The sequence below is a fragment of the Cricetulus griseus genome, chromosome 3 (assembly GCF_003668045.3).
Source record: "Cricetulus griseus strain 17A/GY chromosome 3, alternate assembly CriGri-PICRH-1.0, whole genome shotgun sequence".
In the NCBI taxonomy this organism is placed as follows: Eukaryota; Metazoa; Chordata; class Mammalia; order Rodentia; family Cricetidae; genus Cricetulus; species Cricetulus griseus.
In genome coordinates, this window is record NC_048596.1 from 118,819,076 (window position 1) to 118,842,207 (window position 23,132).

Genomic DNA, 23,132 nt, shown 5'->3' on the forward strand with positions numbered 1-23,132 from the left:
TCAAACAAATGACAGTAGAAAAGGGTGTGTTGGACAAGGATGTCTTCAGAATTGAGAAATGGATGAAGAAAACAACAGCTAAAACCACTACTTGATGAGACCTGCTCATGTCTCTTGCTCCTTGCTCCACTTAAATCTAAAGCCATAGTTTTCTTGATTCGCATCTCATAACTGCTTTATTTAAACCCCAGTGACTTAGTTCAACTCTACTGAGACACCATGTATGATAATATAAATGAGAATGCCCCTCACGAGCTCTTATGTTTGAATACTTGGCAGAACTTGCAGAATACTTGCAGAATTGGTGGAACTGTTTGGGAAGGATTGGGAGGTGTGGCCTTGTTAGGGGTTTGTGATGGGGATGGACTTTGAGGCTTCCCACTGTCTTCTCTTCCTGCTACTTCCAGATCAGGATGTGAGCTCTTCCCGAAGCTATGCCTTTGTTTCCCCATCATGGACTCTTTAACTCTCTGAAACTGTAAGCCTAATTGAATACTTTCATTGATAAGCTGCCTTGGTTGTAACATGAATTAATAAATGACCCAGAGACTGATATTGGGGTTCAAGCTTCAAGCTGAATATCAGAAAAGCAAAGCAGCTGGCCACTAGCTTCTCACCTCTACCTCAGGCTGAAAGGGATGATCCTATCTCCAGAGCTCTCACCAGGCCTCAGACTGTAAACTCTCCTCAGTGTGGCTGGAGAACGAATGCCTCATACTGACTCCTGATACTGACTTATATACCTCTCATGATTCCTGAGATTAAAGGTGTGAACTATAATTCTCTTTTCGATGAATCCACTCTTGTGTAGATCTGCATGGCCTTGAACTCAGAGCGATCGTCTATCTCTTAACCCTGATTAAAGGTGTGTGCCATTGCTGCCTGATCTCTACTAACTTGAGGCTGACTTTGCTTTCCTGAATCCTCAGTCAAGCTTTAATAAAAAATAAATAGTATATCACTACACTTGGTCATTGTGTTTTGTCGCAGCAAAAAAACAAAAACAAAAACAAAAACCAAAAAACTTAGCCACCACATTTACATCCTGTAAGAGTTTTCTGTAAGACCTGACACTCAAGTTCTTTCTTGGCCACAGCCTTTCTCTATCACATTAGTTGAGCTTGTCTTTATCCTTGGTGTAACTATCAGGTTTTTTCACCCCATGTTTTCCTTCTCTTGGTAAGCCTTGACCTCCATGCCTCCCTCTCCAGTCTCAATTCCATGAGCCTCCATAACAAATAAGTTGTAACAGTAAACTGATGACCTCTCACTCCTGCCTTGGCTGTGAATCAAATTTCAAGTGACAGGCACTAACCCATCTGACCCTGTCTCCAGTGCTACCTCTTCCTTAACACTTCGCTTCTGTCCTCTTAAAGGTACCACTCTCATAAACACTGGTAACATTTATACCTCCTGTAATGAACACCTTCATAATTTTGCTACATGTCCGTCTAGCCTCAGACTCACTCCTAGGAGAGCAGTGTCCACACCAGACCTCTGTGCTCCCCATGTCTAGCCTCCATGTCTGTAGAAGAACCCATCACAGCTCAGTTTGGGTGAGTGGGCAGTTTTGGCTTTTGGTAAAAGGAAATTGGGTGTTATGGTTTGAAAGAAAATGGCCCTCAAAGGGAGTGACAGTAATAGGAGGTGTGGCCTTGTTGGAGGAAGTATGTCACTGTGAGGGTGGGCTTTGATGTCTTTTTTTCCTCAAGCCTCCCTCAGTGTGACAGTCAGTCGGATTCCTGTTGCCTGCAAATGTAGCACTCTCAGCTATTCCTCCATCTGCCACATCTGCCTGTCACCATGACACCATGATCCCTGCCATGATAATGGACGGAACCTCTGAAACTGTGAGACACCCTAATGAAACGTTTCCTTTATTAAAGTTGCCATGGTCATGGTGTCTCTTCACAGCAATAATAACTCTGAGACAGGTGTTCACTAGTGATAGATAATATTAGTTGTCAACTTGACATTCTTGGGATGAGGGAACTGCAATGAGAAATTTCCCCCATGAAGTTGGCCTGTGGTCAAGCCTGTCTAGACATTTTCTTGACTACTAATTGATATAGGAGGGCCTAGACCTCTTCCGAAAGTAGCATTCTTAGGCAGATGGGCCTGAGCTGTATAAGAACCTGGGAGAAAGCCAGTAAGCAGCATTTCTTCAGGTTCCTACCCTGCTTGAGTTCCTGCCCTGACTTCCCTCACTGATGTACTGTAACCTGTAAGATAAAACAAATCCGTTTCTGAAACCCAGACTGGTTTCAATTATTTTTTACATTCCATCCCCAGACTGTTTTGTTCATGGTGTTTATCACAGTAACAGAAAGCCAACTAGAACACCACTCATCACTTTGGGCTGACAGTATTAAATTTTTTTAAATAGCACATAACAAGAAAAGAGAAAACAAAGACAGGGCATGGTGGCATCAGTAACCAGTACTTGGGAATTCAGTGCTGTCTTTAGCTACACAGCAAGTTCAAAGCCAGCCTGGACTCACTCACTCACTCACTCACTCACTCACTCACTCACTCACTCACTCTCACTCACTCTCTCTCTGTGTGCATGTGTGAGATCCTGTCTCAAAAAAGCAAAACAAAGAAAGAAGAGAGAGAGAGAGAGAGAGAGAGAGAGAGAGAGAGAGAGAGAGAGAGAGAGACTGGAGGGGGAAAGATACACATTTTCTTACACTTTTTTCTGTTTCTTTTTCTCTTTTCTTCTTTCAATTGTGCATGTCAGTCAGGTTGGGGGCAGATGGTTTCTGGAAAGCCAGAGGGATAGTCTGCTGGCATCCACGCACATACTGTTGGAACAGGCTTCCTTTGGCAGTGACTGGATCTTGGCTGAGAAATGAAAACACTCTGTGCAGAAAGGGGGAATGCATTCTTTTTGTGTGTACAGGAGAGGAAAGGCATCCCTTCCATCACCAGTCCTGTGGCACTAGCTTTAGGAGTAAAGCTGTAAGCCCTCTACATGCTGTAATAGAAGGTCTGCTGGGTGGAGGTCAACACAGCTTATGCCTCTTCTCCACATGACAGTTCCCAGCTCAGTGAACTGGGCAGACAGTGATGCTGAGAAGGGCCAGTGGCAACAGCCCAGTATCTGAGGAAGCAAAAGATGCCTGGACAGGCCAGCCTCCATGGAGGAGGCCTTGGTTTCTGCCAGGGGTACACAACAGCCTTTGAGAAGCCGAGTCCAAAGACTGAGATAATACAAGAAAAAGAAGAGGGTGTTAGCTACTGGACAGTTGGTCATAATAAAGCCAATTCATTTCCTAGTGAAGCTTTGGAAAACATGTTCCACCCATGGCTGGCCCCTGAGGCTAGGTCTATGCCAGGGAGGCATGGTGATTCTGTAAACCAAGTACTCAGAATGTTCAAGGCCATTCTGAGCTATACAGTGGACTTCTCTAAAGAACAAACTCCTTTCTAATGTATTGTTTGGATAGTTTATATTAAAATGCTGGTGCTCCCTCCCACAGTGGCTTCAACACAAGAATCTTCCAGCAGGCTTCAGTCACTGGTCTCAGGACACTCCTCACAGGTCCTGCTAAGGATTAGGAGTAGGGAGACATTTTTCCTTAATTTTCTCTACATTGGTAGCCTTGTCCTTTTTTTCCAGCTTCAACACAGTCCCTTTTGCCCACCCAAGGGGCACCTGTGGGTCTCACCAGCTGGGCTGCAGCCTCTTCTGGGAGGAGTGGCACTGCTGTGGGCATTTCCTTTTATATTTCTGTGACGCTCTCTCTCAGCACAGGGGCTGAGGAAGAGGTGTCTCCCTGGGGTGCTGCTGTTTCTAGAACCCTGGTCCCTGGCACTGGTACATGACAGGCTGGATGGCAGCCTGGGGGTTCTGAGCTGTGCCAATCTGTCTGCACCATCTAGGTTTTACATCAGCACAGTTCCCAGGACCCCCACTATCTGTGTTTCTTTCTGGCAAACCTTGTTTTATGCAACTCTACCAGCCTGCTTTTGAGAGAACTTCCTCTTGGGTTTGGGGACTGCCAAGGTCCATGAAGTACAGAGGATGGACACTCCCAGGAAATCTCCCCCCAATACTGCTAGGGCTAAACTCAAGCATGCCCACCACCTGTGAAATCTAACAGACCTGGGGTGGGGGGTGGGGACGGATGGATGGGGGGCGGGACGGGACACGACCTCTCACTCACCTGGGCTAAATGCTCAGTTGTTGGTTGTGACAAGATCTGGGTACCTTGGTTAAGAGGCTATAAAGGCAGTGTGAAAAGAAGGGGCACAGTGGACTGCGGCCCTTTTTACACTGTAGCCCCTTCCACCAAGGGTTACACTCACACTTACAATCTTTCAGAAGTCTAACACTGGGAACAAAAACTGACAGCTACTACATAGAATAGTCTTTTATTTTCAGAGCAGAGCCACAGCTGTGTTGGCAGCTCCCACTCCCTCGGGTCCAAGAGAGGCGAGCCTCAAGGGCACTTCCAGCTCCAGGTGCAAGCAGAAGCAATGTTCCCTACAGAGGGCTTGAGTGCTGCCAGCTCTAGCAGCTCCCACAGTGGGCGCTCTGCAGGATCCATCTGGAGTCCAGACTTTAGGTCAGGTTCAAGTGCAGGCTTCCTTTCCATCACAGCCTTCGAGCCTTCCGGGGCCGGCAGCCGTTGTGTGGGACAGGGGTGTTGTCTGTGACTGAGATCACTTCCAGACCGCCCATGGTTAGTCCTTTGATGGCAGACTGGAAGGATCAGAAACAGGCGAATGGTATGGTTTCCAAAATGATGATGACCCAGCATCTCCGGATAGGGGTCCAAGAGGGAGGGCAGGTCACTGGCTGGTAATCTACAATTCTAGCCCCTGCTGCCTCCACCTTGTGCTTTACCATCTCAGCAGAGGCTTGACCCCTGCTCTCCAGCAGCCTTACATGAGCATCTTCTTTTCTCGGATACACACACTCATACCCCAATGCCTCATTCTTGTAAAGTCGGAGAGATGTCGCCTCCTAGCCCCAGTGTTTCCAGTGTCGTAGGTCCCCCTGACGGCCCCAGTGCCTCGGTCTACAAATCTCCATTGCATTCACTAGTCTGTGCTGAGGATGTCTGTGATGGTACTACTTTTCCATTCCCAGGGCTGGTACAGAGCAGGCACTCAAGAAGCTGAGATAAATTACATGATGTAGGCTCATTCTGAGGGTCTTAGCTGATTGAAGGAACTAAGGGGCATTCACTGAGGGGACATTAAACTCTCTGGCTCTAAAGAACGTGCACACACGCTGTGGAGAACTCTAGTTACTTACCCAGCGTCCTGGTCCCATGCCTTTCACTACAACTCTGATGTGGGTCACTCCCTTTCCTGTGGCTTTCTAGAGAGAAACAAGTGGTCAGTGGCCCTGAGACAGGACGGCAGCATCCCAATTTTTGGTTATGGTCTCCAGGAGACGTGGGGGAATGGCAACAACAGAAGTAAACACGGAGGCAGAAGGCATAGAAAGAAGCAAAGCACTGATGGTGGTAGTGGAGAGGGACACCCGTAGAGTCTGGCAAACACGGGGCCAAGGAACTAACGTGACAGACAGAACTGCACTGCCACCTAGTGGACACTTCTAGATATTGCCTGATTTTTCTCCAACTGCAGAGAGGTAGGAGGCTGAGCCTGAATACCCTCTTCTAAAGTGGGATTTAGCATCTTTAGAGTTAAGCATGTGTCCAGATTATAAACACATTCATTATGGGTCCCGGAAAATACCCACAACTCACTCAAAGACCTCCCTGCTTCCGAATCTGGTTTAATGAGAACTCTCCACCATTAGCCACAGGGAACACACAACAATGTTGTCGGGTACTTACTGCCGCTGCTGCTATGCCCGCTGTCTGTGCTGCGATGCCGGTGCCCTTCTTAGCATTGCGAAAGCCTTCTGTGCCACAGGAGGCGCGGGCCAGGGGCACGTTAGCGGCAGATACTACCTGGATCTGTGTGCTTGGAAAAAGAGGCATATAGCTCTGCTCAGGGAAGGGAGGGAGCTTGCTACAATCCTTAGGAGCCCAAATGAGAAAGAAAAGGAGGACACTAGCTCCCTCCCCTATGTTAAAGGAAGACTGACAATAAGGACACACTTCCACCTTAAGCTTTCCCTGAGGCAGAGGTTATTTATGTTTGAGGTTAACATCCTTGTCTGGAGTTTTATAAAACCTAGATGTTTCTCATTAGGCAATTGTTAAAAAAAAAAAAAGACAACATTGGAAAGCCCCAAGTATTTTCCACTATAACAATGAAAAGAACTGTACGTGAGGGATGGCTTAATGGTTACAGATGTACCCACATGGCGACAGGAGAGAACTAATTTGTGCAAATTGTTCTCTGATCTCCACGTGGTTATGCTCCACTCCCAACAAATAAGTAAAAATATAATAAAGTAGTTTTAAAAAGTATATGACAGCTCGAGAGATGGCTCAGTGGTTCAGAACACTAGCTGGTCTTTCAGAGGTCCTGAGTTCAACTCCCAGCAACCATACAATGGCTCACAACCACCTGTAATGCAATCTGGAGCCCTTTTCTGGCCTGCAGGCATACATGCAGACAGAACAGTGTATAAATTATAATTAAATAAATCTTTTTTAAAAAAGTATATGAATGAATGCCCAGAGACCTGTCACCTCGCTCTGCTCCAACAATAACCAACTCACATGCAATACAGTGTCACCTCTAAACGCTGTCCCCAATCCAGCATCAATGGACTGTTTTGAAATGAATCTAAGATCTATCATTTCAGTGTCTATCTCTAAAAGATAAAAACGCATTAAAAAAAAAACCCACAAAATCATTTGTCATGACAATATTATTACAGACACTCTGTTTTGGGATCAAAAATTATTTTAAATAAGTGAAACTTTTTTTCTAATTTGCTCTATAGGGGTAAATTGTAATTAAGAATGACTTTTAAGAAAATCCTAAGGTGTGCTTCCTGTCTCCCCCTTGGTTATCATCACCCCACTTTCTGCAGAGCTTTCTGGGTGCTCCTGGAAGGGGGGGAACTGAAGGAGATGCTGTACAGGACACCTGCTGGGTTAGCCCTGGCACCTGCTGGTGGCCTCATTATGGCTGTTATCCTCTCCAAGGGCTTCTCATATTTCCTACACTGGACAGAAACATTCTGATGCAGGGTGGATTGAAAAGGCCACAGACACAATAACAAAAAGAAAGCATAGAGGTTATGTCTGCATTAAGCTCAAGAGGAGAAGGGAGACACTGCTGGGGACCCTGTAGCACCTCTGGTGCCGTACTCCAACTGTGTGGCAGGCAGGCTGGGACCAAACATAGATTATACTTCCAAGTGGGACGTGGCCTGCAAAGTTGTCACCAATGCCCTATGCTTTTGTAGCTGGGAACCCGCTTGACACTTGTGTGTACAGCACACAAGGGCTCTAGTTGAGTTGCTGTCATTCACCATTACACTTAGTCCTGCAAGAGAAGGGGCAGTGCACAGGACCATAGGTAAGAAGGCTAAAGGGCTTGCACTTGTCTGGAAGTTTATATTCTGATAAGTTTACCAGTAATTATGTATTTGTAGATTGTTTTTCTCACAACAGAACCATTTCCTAATAATACAGTCCTTCTAACGCCTGTATAGGAATCCCAAGGAGGAAGGCAGAAAAACCTTAAAATTACAATGTACTAAATTAATTTGATATTTTTATGAAACTTAAGTAAACATTATAAAGAAAGAAGGTTGTTTCCCCAAACAAGATGAAGCTAGTATCTGACACCCCGACTTCTACTCCAAGAATGACTAAAGCAGAAACAGCTTACAGGGCACTCACTCACGCACGCACGCATGCACCCCCTTTCTTACTTGTTGTGGGTTGCTTTAATGTGTGCAACTGGGACCTCCTCAAATCTCATCCCCGCCCACCGCAGAGAGCTTTCCTGTCCAGGAGCTGGAGGGTAAATGCTGCAATCAAAAGAAATATTTGGTTTAATTTCCCAACTGTTCTTTAAATGAAAAGAAATACATACTTGCTTAAGGGCAGGATGGAAACCACCTGGGCTAACCAGGGATACACACAGCTTAGGATATACTATAATACTCTGTTCCTGCAAGGCCCCTGCAAAGGCCTCAAACCTCCCAAACACCCACCCCATACACCAAATCAAACAACAGACAAAAACCTGTGGTAGTTTGAATATAACTGGCGACCATAATCTCATAGGGAGTGGCACTATTAGGTGTGGCTTTGTTAGAGTGGGTATGGCCTAGTTGGAGGAAGTGTAGGGGTGGGCTTTGAGGTTTCCTAGGCTCAGAATACTGCCTATTGTCTTAGTCGACTTCCTGCTGCCTGCAAGATATAGGCTTCTCAGCTATTCCTCCAGCACATCTGTTTGCATGTCACCATGTTCCTCACCATGATGACAATAGACAGAGTCTCTGAAACTATAAGTAAGTCCCTTCAATTAAATGTTTTCCTTCAAAGAGTTCCTTGTAAGACTTGTCGCTTCACAGCAATAAAAACCCTAAGACGAACCAGAATGAAAACTAAGAAGGCTCTCCACACCATTCTTTCCCACACCTTCTGGACACCCAGGATCTTTTAGTTTTAGTCTAATTTGCTTGTTGAGTTTCCCTGGGGCCACAGTCTTCATTTTCGGGTGGAAAAGTCAAGGGCAAACAGACACAGGGCCAGCCATGGAGGTCAGGACTTACACGGAGGAGACTGGTCTTGAGTCTGAGCTTCGTTCTTTAAAAAAATTAGAACACACATGTAACTGTCATTCAGCATTTCAGACGGGAGTAAACCTGCTGTTGCATTATGCCTACACACCTAAATCAGACTCAGATTTGTACCCACACACCCACGCCGTGTTTCTACTATGCTGAAATCCGTTTTAGAAAATACGATACCATTCAAGCACCCCCGGCCCCATCTGCTTCTCTAGGGATATTTTTGAAAGCTCAGCACAGAGCATTCTCTCCTGTGGGCCTGATTTTAGCGATGACGTGCAGCCTCTGTAGGTGGCTGGCTTACCAGTTTCTGTACTAAGAGGAAAAGTGTCTTAGTCCTGTAAATGACATTACTGTTTCAATGATCATTTCCCCACTCTTTTTTCCCCCCCCTATGTTGACTTGGAAGTGAGCAAATACAAATCTAAGTCTGAGTAAAACTGATACAATCCCCTTTATAAAGCAAGATTTTGAAACCAGGAGCTTGAGCCATTTAATCTAGGGCATCGCCAAGTTCAGCCCTCTAAACTTCAGTTGGGCATGGTAGTGCATACCCGTAATCCCAGCCAGGAGAGTCCGTCACCATGAGTTTAAAACCAGCTATGATGACAGAGTTCTTGGTCATTCTGGGATACACAGTCACAAAACAAAACAAAGCAAGATTGGCCCAGGTAGAAGGTATAATGCACAATGGCTCATCTGAGGAAGGCCCTACAATACAGAGACAGAGCTTTCTGGAACTAGTCTGGTGAGGCAGTTCATTCCCAAATTGGGAATTTTTTTTTTTAAGATTTTATTTATTTATTTATTTATTAATTATGTATACAGAATTCTGTCTGCATGTATGTCTACACACCAGAAGAGGGCATCAGATCTCATTATAGATGGTTGTGAGCCACCATGTGGTTGCTGGGAATTGAACTTAGGACCTCTGGAAGAACAGTTAGTGCTCTTAACCTCTGAGCCATCTCTCCAGATCCCTGGCTGGCCTGATTTATGATGTAGAGCAGGCTGTCCTCAACCACAGAGATCTGCCTTCCTCTGCCTTTACTGTACTGGGATCAAAGGTGTACACCACCATGCCTGGACTAATGGCATAATCTTTAAAAATGCAAATACAAGCAACTAAAGAATGCTGAGAGAGGAAGAAATAAAGCATCCTGATGGGTAATCCAATACCCAGTGGTCAGCCCTGAAGTCACATTACACCGACTGAAGATCAGGTTTTATTTATGAGAAATATCTCCCCAAACAACAACAACAACAACAAAAGGCCGTAAATTTGGGAAAATGGGGATATAAGGGAGGGATTAGAAGGAGTAAATGGGGGGGGGGATGATGATGATGATATAATTGTTTTTAATTTCAAAAAAGTTGTTTAAAAATGGCAATAAACTGCAAAATCCATAGTTGGGGCTGTGTCCTCTGGCACTACTACTACTACTTCTCCCTTTTTAAAGATTTATTTATTTATTATGTATATAGTGTTCTGTCTGCATGTATGCCTGCAGGCCAGAAGAGGGCACCCGGTGTCACTACAGATAGTTGTGAACCACCATGTGGATGTTGGGAATTGAACTCAGGATCTCTCTCTGGAAGACCAAATGGTGTTCTGAACCACTGAGCCATCTTTCCAGCCCCCCATCTGGCACTACTTCTATATAACTGTTGATTTCAGCAAGAGCTCCAAAAGTTCTGCACTTTAATTTCTAACCTTGTCTCCTTCAATCATCATCTGTCCTCTGTCCTCCCTTGGCTATGTACTTTTGGGGTCACAGCCAGCCATTATCATTGACAGCACATGCATCATATAACCTTGACTTCAAGCATCCCTGGCTACCACCCCCTTGTCTGTCTCAATACCTTCAGGGCCAGCACTCTGATGAGCCCATCAGATCTCTGTCATTCCACATACCTTAGGCACTTTACCTGGACTAAAGTCTACTGTCAGTTCTCCTCTTCATCACTTTCTCCTGGCAAACTCCCAGCCCTTATTTAATCCACCTCTCTGGACAAACACTGCATGGCTGACTGGTCTCTATACCAGGACTTTTGACTGCCCTCTGGGATAAAATACTGCTGTAGGAGACTGTCCAGTGAACAGCGGGGAGCTTGGTAGCATCCCTGGCTTTAATTCACTAGGTTCTATCTCCTAGTTTATAACCACTAGAGGTTTTAGGCACTGCTAAAAGTCCCTACCAAGAACCACTGCTTCATTTTAATGACATTCCAGCCGGCTCAAGCAGGCTCTCAGGACGCCTGACAACCATTCTCAGTTCAATTACCCTTCCATTCTCAGGATGCCTCTTCTAAACCCTTTCATTTTGTCTGCGTAAACATCCAGCCCCCTCCTGTTTCCTCGGAGCCAGATGATGACCTCTACAGAGAAATAGAATCAATTAGACTTTCTTCCAGCCTCCACCACCAAACACCTGGGCCCCTGGCCTTAAAGGACTCTGTCACAATGTTCCAGTCGCATATTAGCCCTGCAAGGACACTGTTCCTTCAGTGTTCCCACTTCAGAATCAGTGCTCCCTTGGTTCCCAGGAGCAAAACATATTGTCATGGCAATAAGCATAAATCAAAACAAGAAGAACAAAAAATAAACCTTTTAAACCCCAAGTTCCCAAGAGCTTCTCTATTCTTCCTTCCAGCAAAGCCTCCTTATAGGAATGACAATACTTGTTTATTCGCTTTGAAACCAAGCCACTCCAATTAGAAGTTATTTCTGACCTCTCCATCAGAAAAGCTGTGGTCAAGGTCACCAACCCACTCCACACTGTTAAATCCAATGAGCAATCATGTTATCTTTCTGTCAACCCATCTTTTCTGCAGTGTTGAACACAGCTGAATTCCTTACTTTGTACCACACTAAGAAGAAAATCTTGTCTGGCTTTCTTCCTATCTGTCTTGGGAAGCTCTTTTTCGCTGGTTCTTCCTTCCTCAAATCTTTGTCTATATTACACCTCTACTCTGATGCAAGATGGCTTAGATTTTTTTCTTTTATTATATACAGTTGCACAAAGCCATTTTAAAGCAAGTAAAAGGCATCTCAAACTTAACCACACAGATCTAACCTCCATTAGCCTCTGCCATCTTCTTATATAACAATTTCATATTTTCAGTTGTTGTTTAGTGCCCAGATCTGAGCCTTCTTACCCCTCTTTTTCTCACATTTTACATTAACAGACCCTTAGCTGGTTGTTGGCGAATGTCTGTAGTCCCAAGCATTCCGGAGACTAAGGCAGGGGGAACTGCAGCACATTCCAGGTCAACCTAGGTTACACAGCAAGACCTTGTCTCAAAACAAAACAAAACACCCAAACCAACAGCTATTCCAGCAAAATGGACCAAATTCCACCTGGGTACAGATACCATCATTTTTACCTAGACTAATTTTATTGCATTGTAACTGCTTTCAAGTCTTCTTGCTTCCATCCTTGCTCCCTATAACTTAATATCAGTGCAATGGACAAAGACTCTCTGAAGAGTAAGCAAGATGGCAGGGACTGGGGTATATGCTTGTAATCCAGGCACTCATGAGGCCAAGTTAAGAGGATTATAAATCCGAGGCTAACCCTGGGCTGCACAGCACATCAACGCTTGGTTGCCTGCTTGGATAGGGCCTTTACTTTTGGAACAGGGATGTAAGTCTGACAATCCTAATAGTGCCTAGCATTGCTCAGCGGCTCCTGGGCCACAGGGAAGCCCTTCACCAACCACATCCTTCTAGAGGCATCACATACCATGTTCTCTCTGACAGCCTGCCTTTCCAGCCTGTTGCTTTAGCCTGTAATGATGCCTCTCTGATCTTACCCAGCTGAATTCCTATTCAGTACACTTACGCACTCCAGGGTACCTTAAGTCTTGCCTGACTTCCCCAGGAATGCCTTACTCTTCTAAATGTCCAACATTCTTAATTCTATTTTTCTCATCAGATTATGGTTAAAACATTTGCATCTATGTCTTCCATGGAAGTGTGAACTACTTCAGGGGAGGAATAAACTTTTTGCATTTCCAGTACCTATGGTACACAACAGGTAGCAACAGGTAGATTTCCAATAACAGATGTGAAATTGGGTGAATGTATATACAGCCTGCATATGAAATAATTATACTAGTGGGATGCATGATGCCACTTCCCAGGGCTAGGCACAAAACTCATGCTGGACCTTTGATCAACTCTAAGAAGTGCAGTTAGTGTAGTTTCTCAAGTCAATTTGTGTTGGTGAAAGAGAAAGTTGCTAGTCGGACATAAAGCCTATCAATCTCACAAGGAAAGAAAACTGGTACTTATATATGCCTGCTGGAAGGCCAACACTTGCTAACTCAACAGCTACTTCACCCACAACCCCTCTAAGCATTATCTTCACTTTGAGGGCATGGAAGTTCAAAGACTGGTTTGCATAAACTCCCACAGATGGCAAATGATAGTCAGGAATTCACTTTTTCTATGACTCTGGAGGGTGACGGGCAGAAGCCACAGGATGCAAATGTCCTTGGACCCACTGAGTCCTCACCTGAAGCGGCTCGGAGCCGCTTGCTTTTCAACTTCCTGCTTGGCAGCCGCGTCTTCTAACCTCGGGACTCCGGTGTGGATAGTCTGAGCCGGAGCAATGGCCACAAGCCTGCAAAGGACAGCTCGGTGAGGGACTGGCTTAAGGTTCCTTTAGGGGTTCAAGTGGCACATAGGAGTGGAAGGCAGGCGGGCAGGCTCGAGAGTGGCCGTGGGCTCCAAAGGGCAATCCTTACCTGGTCAACCCAGGTCCAGACCAAGATCGCAGGAGCCACGCTCCCGTGTTTCTTACAACCTGCATGACTGAAATTGACTCAATTCAGCTGCCGTCGGTGGAGCCGGGCCTCGCTAGAGTCAGCACCATGAGCATCTGTGGGGGGAGCACACAGAAGGGAAATCACCTGACTGCTCTTAAATGGTATTTTAAGTATTTCTGTTCAAGTTTAAATGCTCTATAAAACCATCTATATGGGAGTCTCTTCCTTTTTAATGGTCTAATACGAGAATTTTACCACCCTCTCCCAATGGCAATGGTTCGTTCTAATAGGTAACCCTGCCCCCTCGCCCGCCCGCGTTGCCTCATGGGAACGTGGGGTTGGCTGAGGGCCCCGCCGGGAGCCGCGGTACCTTGTGGGAAGGCAGAAAGATGGCGGCGCCCGTGGGGCGTACTCTGTTAGGGGCGACTAGAGGCTGGCGGCGTCTCGACAGTCTCTGGGCAGGTAGCCCGCGTTCTCGTGGCCTGTCCCTTGAGGCAGCGCCGTCGGGCAGCCGGTCTCCATGGCGCTTGTGGGGCGCCTTGTGTCTGCAGCGGCCACCGCTGATCACCAAGCCGCTCACCCCATTGCAGCAAGAGATGGCGGATCTACTACAGAAGGTAAGGCAGGCGCGGGCTGCGAGGTGCGGTGGCGGGAAGCAGCAGTGCCAAGTGGGCCTTGATTTCACGGTGACTCTGTGTGACCTCGAGCAGATCATTTCACCTCTCGATCTTTAGTGACCTCTGCAAGATGGAAGTTACTTTAATGGGTTGGGTTAGTATATAGCAGGTGTTCAACAGAGTTTAGTTGAATTGGCTTGTTTTCGCTTGGCCACTCTGTGTGGATAATTTCCTTCTTGCACGTTCAACACGGTAGGGATCCGGTGGGGAACAGGAATCACTCACTTCCTGTAATTTAGGAGCTGACAGATTACAGGAAAGTCTTTGGGATGTGATGAGTGTTAGGAAGAAAGTCTTGGAGGCAGTGGGCATATCCTTAAGATGCATATGGTAAAGTTTGCTTTTTTTTTTTTTACCTCAGGGAGCAATTTCTGTCAAGGGCAAGTGAGGAAATATGGGCAAAAACCCAAATGTAGTTTCTGTCAGGGTGTTAAGTCTCTGCACATGGTGATGAAAGATCTTACCTGTCCCTAGACTCCGAGGGACTTATGTCCTGGGAATACTAATGTAAACTCGTTTTGGTACTTTTTTGCTCAATTCATTAATCCCCTTGACCAGTAGTCTCTCTCCTTTTTTTTTTTTTTCCCAACTTGCATGTATTCATAGTTCACACTGTGTATCGTTTGTAAAGTGATAGATATACAGTTGTGGGATAAACATAACTCTGGTTCCCAGAGAGTTTCCTGCCCTGGAATTAGGGGTGCAGTCAGTAACCAGTTATATGGCTAAGTACAGACTTAGGTAAGTGCTATAAAAGAAAACACAGAATACGAGAAGAGTTTTACATGGAGTCACATGGGTTTGATTTTCATGACAACTGTCCAGGATGGCTTTCTGAGAAAGTGGTATTTAAGTTGAAGTCAGAAGGATTAATACATATCTGGGAGAAATAGTGTGAGGGGAGATAGTCTAGGTAGAAGGGATGCTGTAAGGTTTTCAAAGTGCTTGAAGAGATGCTGATTAGAAACCAGTAGACCTAGAGTGGGAAAGGGTCCACAGTGCCTTGCCACCCCTCTTCTCTTTCTGGCAGTTTTGATCTTTAATCACATTCTGACATTTTGGCAGATTTCACTCAAGTTTACAGTCTAGTGGGCCTTTTTTCTTCTTCTTTGCATCCGTATAGTGTTTTGATTGTATTTTGAAGTATATTAAGTGATGTGCTTCTTAGACTGTCTAGGGTGCGGTAGCTTTGTTTTTTCTTCTCCTTTTCCTTTTAAATTCCCCAGGTGGAGACAGAGAGAAGTCTGTATTCAGATCACGAGCTTCGTGCTCTGGAGGAAGCTAAGCAACTGGCGAAGAAGAAAGCTGACCTTTATGATGATGGCCAAGATGAGCAGGGCGTTACACTTGTACAGGACTTAGAAGATATATGGGAGCAGGCATTCCTACAATTCAAACCTGGAGCTCGAGTAACAGGTTTGTGACCTCCTAGGCCAACCCCAAGGGAAAGTGGGCTATTCTGGTTTCCAAATGAAGGACAGTTGCCTCACTCCCGCTTTGCAATTTAATAACAAGTAACTTCAAGAAACAGTTTTCAGGAAAATAACATATTTTTTTTCTTCCTATTCCTTATATCCCCCTAACACCATTTTTAAAAGACTTAAGCTGTTTTTGGAGGAGGGGGTAAAGTGTTTCTCTTTCTGTTAAAGCTTACAATTTATTGTTTGAATTTTACCTCTACTCTGGATCACAGACTGGGAGGAATTAAGTCTTTTCTCTCTAATGCCTGTTTTATTAGAAGTCACTTCAAAAGCTGGGGCTGGTTCCTGTTGTCTTTGTTTCAAGGATAATGACTAAAGGACAGAGACAGAAGAGGTTAATTATATCTCAGTAACAGTGTTAAATCCAATGAGGCAGGGTTCTTTGTTTGTTTGTTTTGAACTTTGTGCATGTGTTCCTGAGGACGGAACCCAGAGTCTCATGCTTACAAGGGAAGTGCCCTACCTCTGAACTGTATTCTGTTCTTATGTTTGGATTGTTGCAGGTATTGCTTCTTTTCCAAAGGCTGCAAGTTACTGTGCTCTTGAGAGAAGTTGAGCTCTGGTTCCAGTCCTTACCTTTCAGTTTAAGTTAGGGTTCTACTTTGGCTATAAATTCTTAGAGGACAGGGCTGTCCCCAAAGGAAGGTTCTAAAACTCAAAATCCTTGGTTTTGGTAGATCACAGTCTTTTTTATTTTTTATGTTTCTCTCTCTTCTAATCATCCTGTTTGTAGAAGCTGATAAAAAAAATGACCGAACCTCGCTGAATCGTAAACTAGACAGGAACCTTGTCCTCCTAGTCAGAGAGAAGCTTGGGGATCAGGAACTTTGGATGCTCCCTCAAGTACAGTGGCAGCCTGGGGAGACCCTTCGAGGGACAGCTGAGCGAATCCTGGCCACACTCTCAGGTAACTTCTTTAACTTCTGAACCCTCCAGATTCATTTCAGGTTGACTGAGATTGGGCATAAGGAGAGTGAGAAGTTTAATGGACATGGATGAGTAAAATTCCCAGCACTTAGGAAGCAGAAGTGGGAATCTCTGTGAGTTCAAGGACAGCCAGAATTACATACCCTGTCATCCCCCCCCCAAAAGAAAAAAAGATAAAAGAAAAAAAAAGAAAACCAATAAGCCACACAAAGAAAATTCTGTCAAGGATTTCCCTTAGAACCAGTGAGTGCTTTATCTTAATATATTGAGATTTTAGTACATTAAACACCAGTCTTAGCTTTTCCCTCCCCTCTCCCTTCCTTCTACTCCTCCTCTTCCCTCTTCTTTTTCTTTCTTTATAGCTTGAACTTGAACTTGCTTTAGATGTACTTGTTGATGACCTTGACCTTCTGGTCCTGTTGCCTTCAGCTCCAGAATGTTGGGATTATATGTTTGAGCCACAATACTCAATCCATAGTTGGCAAGTTCATTCTTGTGCTGGGGAACAGATTTCTAGTTCTTTGCCTTAACCACTTAGTTACAGTTACATTAATCAGGATTTTTCCTCCTTTTATTTATTATTTGTGTTTCTCATGTCATACATCTCCATCCTATTCCTTTCCCTGTCCCTTCATATCCACCCTCTGCCCTTGCAACCTCTCCCCAATTAAATTACATTAAAGAGAAAAAAATAATTAAGAAGAGAAGGAAAAAAAAAATCTCATGGAAGCTGTAGTGTGACACAGTGAGTCATGCAGTAAATGCTTTTCTCCATTTATCTTTACTTGTAAGTGTTCATTTCAAAGAGTCATTGGTCTGGTTTGAGGCCTCTGGTTTCTACACTATTGAAGCTGGGCCCTCACTGGATCTCCTTGGTTATCCTGCTGTTGCCCTGTGTTGTGGAGATCCTGAAGCTTTGGGTCTGCAGAACTGGTCCCTTTATATGTTCCAGCATATCACTGTTGGGGGAGCCAACACACAACTCTGGGTCTGGGTAGTTGCAGGATTGGTCAGCCTGCCAGCTCCCCCTTGTCCTCAGTACTGGGATGAGTTCTGCTTTGCTCTGGTGAAATCACCCCTTGAAGCTATGTGCAAGGGGTGGGGCAAGTTCTCCTGCTTTTATGCCTTTAGGGTCAGATCTCCCACTTACACCTTCAGGGTCAGCTCTACTGTGTTGCCCAGTGGAGGTGTAGGGACCACTCTCCCTAGTGCTGCAGCTGCTGAGGGGCAGGGCTAGTTCTTCCACTCTTATGACCTCAGGACCAGCTTTTCACCTGCCTCTGGCATTAATAGGGAATGTGTCTCTCCTGCCCATGGCATCACATGACAGGTAAGTAATGGGGACAGCTCTTCCATGCTCACAATATTGAGGCTGGCTCATCCACACATCTCCCAATGGGGTTGGCTTTATTGTGTTGCTCACTCGAGGTGCAAGGCCTGCTCTCCCGAGTGTTGCAGCTGGTGTGGGGCAGTGACAGCTCTCCTACCCTTTTGACCTCAGGGCTGGCTCTCCCACCTGCCTCAGGCATTGATGAGGTGCATTTTCCCACCCATGCCATCACATGACAGATGAGTAATGGGGACAGCTCTCCCATGCTCACAACTTCAGGACTGGCTCACCCACACCTCCGGCAACATGATTTGTTCTATTGGGCTGTACAGGCCAAGTAATCAGAATTCTTACACTTAGGAAATATAAAATTTTGTTTTTCAGTACTAGAGATTGAGATTATGACTTTGTAATTGGTAGGTGAGCACTCTACCACTGACCTATATTTCCAACTCTGCTTTTTGGTGCCATGATATATTCACTGATTCAACTAGAAACTTCACATTGCCATTGACCTCATTCTGATGTATGTATCTTTGGGTCTTACCTGGTCTGTTCCAAAATCATCTTGTCTTTATTTTCACAGTTTTAGCGGTGATGTCCTTCACTTTTCACTAGACTATGGTACTATTAGTGTTTGGGGCCAGCTAATGCTTTGTTAGAGGCTCTTCTGTGTACTGTAAGGTGTTTAGCATCTTTGGCCTCTACTTACTAGTTGCCAGTAGCAATATTTCATTCCTATTCCCAGCCATACCCCCAGTGTCACAACCAAAACAACAAAAAAGTCTCTACACATTGCCAGATATTACCTAAAGAGCATAATTAGCATGGTTGAGTAACTATAACTCCTCACTTTTGTTTTATATTCTCCAATGCTACTGACATGTGGTTTCTGAATAAAATCCCTTGTCACTTCTTTGCAAAGAATTCTTAAGTGTTTTCCATAGATATTCGAGTACCCACACGTAGCCTATAAATTCTTCTTATCTTGGTCCCAATCTCAGCAGCTCTTAGTGTGTTAATCTCTAATCCAAGTTCTAACCCAGTAGAGCCTTGTGTTTCATGGATTAGTGGTTTTTCATGCATCTCTGCTGTGGGCCATGCATTCTTCCTTTAAGAAGATTCTAGCTCCAGATCAAGAGCTCCTCAAGCTCTTGCTTGTACAAGCAGTTCATGCAGCAAACATTTTCTGTGCCTGCTGTTTTCCAGGCATATCTGGCAGTGGGTACCAGTGCCTACTCCATGGCTGCTTATATTGTAGAGGAGAATATGTTCTTTCACTCATGCCTTTGTACCATACTGGTTTATTTACACATTTCGTTCTAGTTAGAATTTTGAGTTCCTTGAAGGCCAGATCAGACTCTTCCTCTTCATGAGTTCTCAGCAGTACCTGGCATGTCGTAGACACTTGCTGCTGTTGGATAAGTAGATTTGGTAATAGGATAGGCACCTAGCCACTTGATTGGCTCTGCCATCAGGATAAGTGCTCCTAGAAAATGTCAAAAGTTTGTATGTCTCTTGATCCTTTCTCACTAGGGGCTGCTTTAGCCAGCAAGAGAGGCAACAAGATACAGTGGAATGTGTGGGCTTTATTCTCTCAGTCTCTCAGCCATCACATAGGAATTGACAGTTGTGCTCTTAAACACTGAGCCAGCCCCAGATTCCTTGTTCTTGTTTGCAGTGAAATGATTTTATTTTCTAACTTGATAATATTTTAATCTGTGTTTTCCAGATTATAGAAAAATAATATGCTGTATTCAGTTAAGTTTGGAGAGTTGGGGAAAGTATAAAGAAATATACCAATATAGTCCCCTTTCCCAGATACCTACTCAGACACTTAGTGTAGCATGTGAACGAACATTGTATGTAAGTTCATCTGGTGCTAGTAATGTTTTGTTTAGCTTGGAACACCAATTCATGCATATGTTTAATAATTGTCAGTATCTAGTAAGTGTGGTATGAGAAGTATTTTTTCCTTGTCAGACATAGTAATGCTCACTGACAATTTTTTCCCTTGCATTATTTTAGAAATTTTCTGTACATAGTCAGGAACATAACTATTTTTCATTAAAAATTTTTAAGGGGTGTGTGTGTGTGTGTGTGTGTGTGTGTGTGAGTGTGAGTGTGTGTGTATGGTCATGTACATGCTATGCATGGCACGAGTGTGAGGTCAGAAAACAACTTGTTCAGGTTGGTTCTATCCACTACATGGGCCCCATTGATCTTACTCAGGTCTTCAGGCTTGGTGGCAAATACCTGCCCCCATTGAGTCATCTCCCAAGTCCTGTATTCCATTTCTTTTGAGATAGGATCTTACTGTGTGGCCCAGGTTGACGTTGAACTCACTAAATAGTCTACTTTGGCCTTGAATTTGCAGTCCTCTTTGCTACACCTCCACAGTGCTGAAGATGAGAGGCATGTGCCACAATGCCTGGCTTCCAAGTGCTTCTTGGTGTCTTAAGATATTATTCCTTTGTTGGGTGTGCTGAAAATATTTTTGAGTCTTTTTGTTCTTTGAGACAGGATCTTATGTAGTCCAGGCTGGCCTTGAACCTACTGCATAGCTGAAGACCTCAAACTACTGATTTTCTTGCCTCTACTTCCCAGGAGCTGATTGCTTTGGGAACATTAGTGTCACTAATACACCCTACTCAATTTTATAATTTTGTCCTTGCAGGTTTTGTGTGTGTGTGTGTGTGTGTGTGTGTATGTGTGTGCACATGTGTTTTTTTTTTTCTCTGAAATATTTGAGGTTTTTTTTTTAAGATTTTATTTATTTATTATGTATACAGTCTTCTACCTGATGCCAGCTAAGAGCACCAGATTTCATTCAAGGTGGTTGTGAGCCACCATGTAGTTGCTGGGAATTGAACTCAGGACCTCTGGAAGAACAGTCAGTGCTCTTAACTGCTGAGCCATCTCTCTAGCCCCAAGATTTGAGTTTTATGTGAGCAAATGATGTGTGTGTGTGTGTGTGTGTGTGTGTGTGTGTGTGTGTGTGTGTATGTGTATGTATTTGTTTAGAAGTTCGGCCCCTCTTGATATGCAAAATTCCAATATTGCTTTTTTAGTGAAAAATTTGAAAATACATCATAATTCAAAAAATACAAACTGTTCATGAAAGCATTATCCAAAGTGAGCAAACCTTTTATGAAAATGTGAAGTTTCCGTTTAGTCTCAGGACCACAGTGACTACAGTATCAGTTGTAGTGTGAGTACTGAGGTTGGGCTCCAACTCTGTTTTTCTGTTTAGCTAACTGTTCTTCAGGTGCTGTTTAGTAATCCTCTATTTTGCTGTCTTTGAAATGCTAGATTTGGGCTATTAACTCCTCCTTGATTGCATACTGTAGAAGTCAGATCTGCCTTGGGTGTGGTGATGCATGCCTCTGATCCCAATACTTGAGATGTTGAGGCAGCGAGACCACTGTTTTGTTGCCTGGGGTCTAAGCTATCTAAATATCTTGAAGAAAAACCAAACTTTACTTCAGGAAGCTCTGTCATTCCCAGTCCCTAAATGTCAAATTGGAGACTTTTCAGAGGTGATGAGCTTGGCTCTACAGATACCAAGTTTCTCTGTCCTGTTTCAGCAGTGGGTGACAAGGCTGAGTGCAGAAGTCAGCTGCTGTGACTCCTAGATAATGTTAACTGCACTGTGGACTTGTAGGCCCACACAGGCAGCCTGGCACCTGGACTAGAAAGCATTTAGACCATCTGGGGGATGGACAGAACTCTTTTCAGGACTGCCATACTCATGGGAATCAACTTTAGCTCTGTTAGAAGTGGCTTTTCTGAGACTCCTGTGATTTGGGTGAAGAGGCAGATGGCTGTACCCTAACCTTCCATTTTTTTCTTTTCTCTTCAGAAAACAGCATGGAAGCCAAGTTCCTAGGGAATGCACCTTGTGGGCACTATAAGTTCAAACTCCCCAAGGCAATTCGGACAGAGAGTGACATTGGGGTCAAAGTCTTCTTCTTCAAAGCTCTGCTGCTCACAGGAGATGTCCCTCAGACTGGGAAGAAGTCCCATCATGTGTGGGCCAGTAAGGAAGAGCTAGGTGACTATCTGCAGCCCAAGTACCTGGCTCAGGTCAGGAGATTTCTTCTGGACTTCTGATGGATGCAGCAGCTGCCTGTGGACGATGCACACACAAGTCAAGTGCTAGGACCTCAGAAACAATGCTGATGCCCATTTACAGGGACCGTCAAGCACCAAATGAAATTCTGTGAATTAAATGTGTTTGTTATTGTGTTGGATTTTGCTTGGGGGACAACTGGCTTTGCTCTATATCCAGTTAAATCATTATGTTCTAGTGACTTAAGAACAGAGGAAATGAATTGGTCTAAATTCCAAGTTCTGAGAAACTTTCTAGGCTCATGAAAAGCCTAGTTTTATAGCTTGTTAGCTGTTTTCCATTTTACTTTTACTTTTCCATTTGATGGGAAGGACAGATCTTCTTTCTCTCTCTCCATTTTTGAAGTTTTATATTTAGATGGGGATTAATCACTTCTTACCTGTTTAGCACTAGTCATTTGAAATAAAGTCTGACTTCTCTCCAGCCTACCAATGGAAGAATCATGGCCAGATCATGACATCATCAGAGTCGTGGTAGCTGGCGGTACCCAGGGAGAATGATGCCTTGCCTCTGGGGTTGGGGATTTGGCTGATGAGTGTGGTGTTTGGCAGCATCACTTATCCCCAGAAGGTGGCATACAAAGCCCAAGTAAATGCTTGCTACAGAGTACAGAGTGCAGGCAACTCATAGGCAGTGTCAGACAGTCACAGACCAGTCACTCTTCCTGGTCTCCTTTCACACAAACTTCTGGGGAAACTGCCCAGTCCTTCTTAGTGAGCTTGTGAAGTGTGACCTTTTTCCACACAAGATAGTGCCTGCTCTTCTTGCACAGGGTCAGGGAATTTACTTTTTCTGATCAAGATCAGGTTCTTAATCCGGTTGCTTTTCCTTGCCCTTTGCCTCCTGATGGCTTCTCTGATAACTGATGTCCCCTGGGGAAGGCCGGCTCTTCAGGAGCAGCTAGTGGTGTCTGAGAATGGGCATAGCCATAGGGTCAGGGTACACTTTCTAGATTTAGGAATGTGTGGTATCTGTGAACTGCTCTGCCTGCTGTTAGATGAGGGGCTCTAATCCAGAAGGCTGAACCTCCAGGGTTATTTTCCTATATATTAGGAAGAGCTTGTTACATTGTTTCTATGTTTGTTTGTCTTGTGGTACTGGGGATCCAGCCTAGGGCTTTGTGCAT

General features: G+C 44.6%; 2 protein-coding genes across 3 annotated transcripts; one reads left to right on the plus strand and one right to left on the minus strand.

The window, feature by feature from the left end:
• Positions 1 to 4,361: 4,361 nt before the first annotated feature.
• Positions 4,362 to 13,747, minus strand: Mrps11 (mitochondrial ribosomal protein S11). Of its 2 annotated transcripts, none has more exons than XM_027408173.1 (6): positions 13,439 to 13,741; positions 13,207 to 13,314; positions 7,820 to 7,918; positions 5,817 to 5,946; positions 5,267 to 5,332; positions 4,362 to 4,708 (listed from the first exon to the last, which is right to left on the minus strand). In XM_027408173.1, the coding sequence occupies exons 1-6, from the start codon at positions 13,501 to 13,503 to the stop codon at positions 4,601 to 4,603; spliced, it is 576 nt and encodes a 191-aa protein (XP_027263974.1). In that variant the 5' UTR covers positions 13,504 to 13,741; the 3' UTR covers positions 4,362 to 4,600. The 2 variants fall into 2 exon arrangements, with proteins under 2 accessions (XP_027263974.1, XP_027263975.1); XM_027408174.2 differs by lacking the exon at positions 4,362 to 4,708 and adding an exon at positions 4,727 to 5,126 and having other exon boundaries at positions 13,439 to 13,747.
• A 72-nt stretch (positions 13,748 to 13,819) lies between these two features.
• Mrpl46 (mitochondrial ribosomal protein L46) lies at positions 13,820 to 22,434 on the plus strand. The gene is made up of 4 exons (XM_027408172.2): positions 13,820 to 14,076; positions 15,363 to 15,552; positions 16,351 to 16,524; positions 21,737 to 22,434. Exons 1-4 carry the CDS (start codon positions 13,849 to 13,851, stop codon positions 21,985 to 21,987), a joined length of 843 nt encoding a protein of 280 aa, XP_027263973.1. The 5' UTR covers positions 13,820 to 13,848; the 3' UTR covers positions 21,988 to 22,434.
• Positions 22,435 to 23,132: the final 698 nt, after the last annotated feature.

What these genes read in the sequence shown, in the direction of transcription:
- Mrps11 (XM_027408173.1), bottom strand. Translation starts at nt 13,503, where the DNA reads ATGCAGGTTGTAAGAAACACGGGAGCGTGGCTCCTGCGATCTTGGTCT. An exon ending in ATTAAAGCAACCCACAACAA is followed by an intron (nt 5,947 to 7,819) that starts GTAAGAAAGGGG and finishes TCTTTTTCCAAG; the next exon opens with CACACAGATCCAGGTAGTAT. An exon ending in GCATGGGACCAGGACGCTGG is followed by an intron (nt 4,709 to 5,266) that starts GTAAGTAACTAG and finishes TGATCCTTCCAG; the next exon opens with TCTGCCATCAAAGGACTAAC.
- Mrpl46 (XM_027408172.2), top strand. Translation starts at nt 13,849, where the DNA reads ATGGCGGCGCCCGTGGGGCGTACTCTGTTAGGGGCGACTAGAGGCTGG. An exon ending in ACCTGGAGCTCGAGTAACAG is followed by an intron (nt 15,553 to 16,350) that starts GTTTGTGACCTC and finishes TCCTGTTTGTAG; the next exon opens with AAGCTGATAAAAAAAATGAC. An exon ending in AATCCTGGCCACACTCTCAG is followed by an intron (nt 16,525 to 21,736) that starts GTAACTTCTTTA and finishes TTTTCTCTTCAG; the next exon opens with AAAACAGCATGGAAGCCAAG.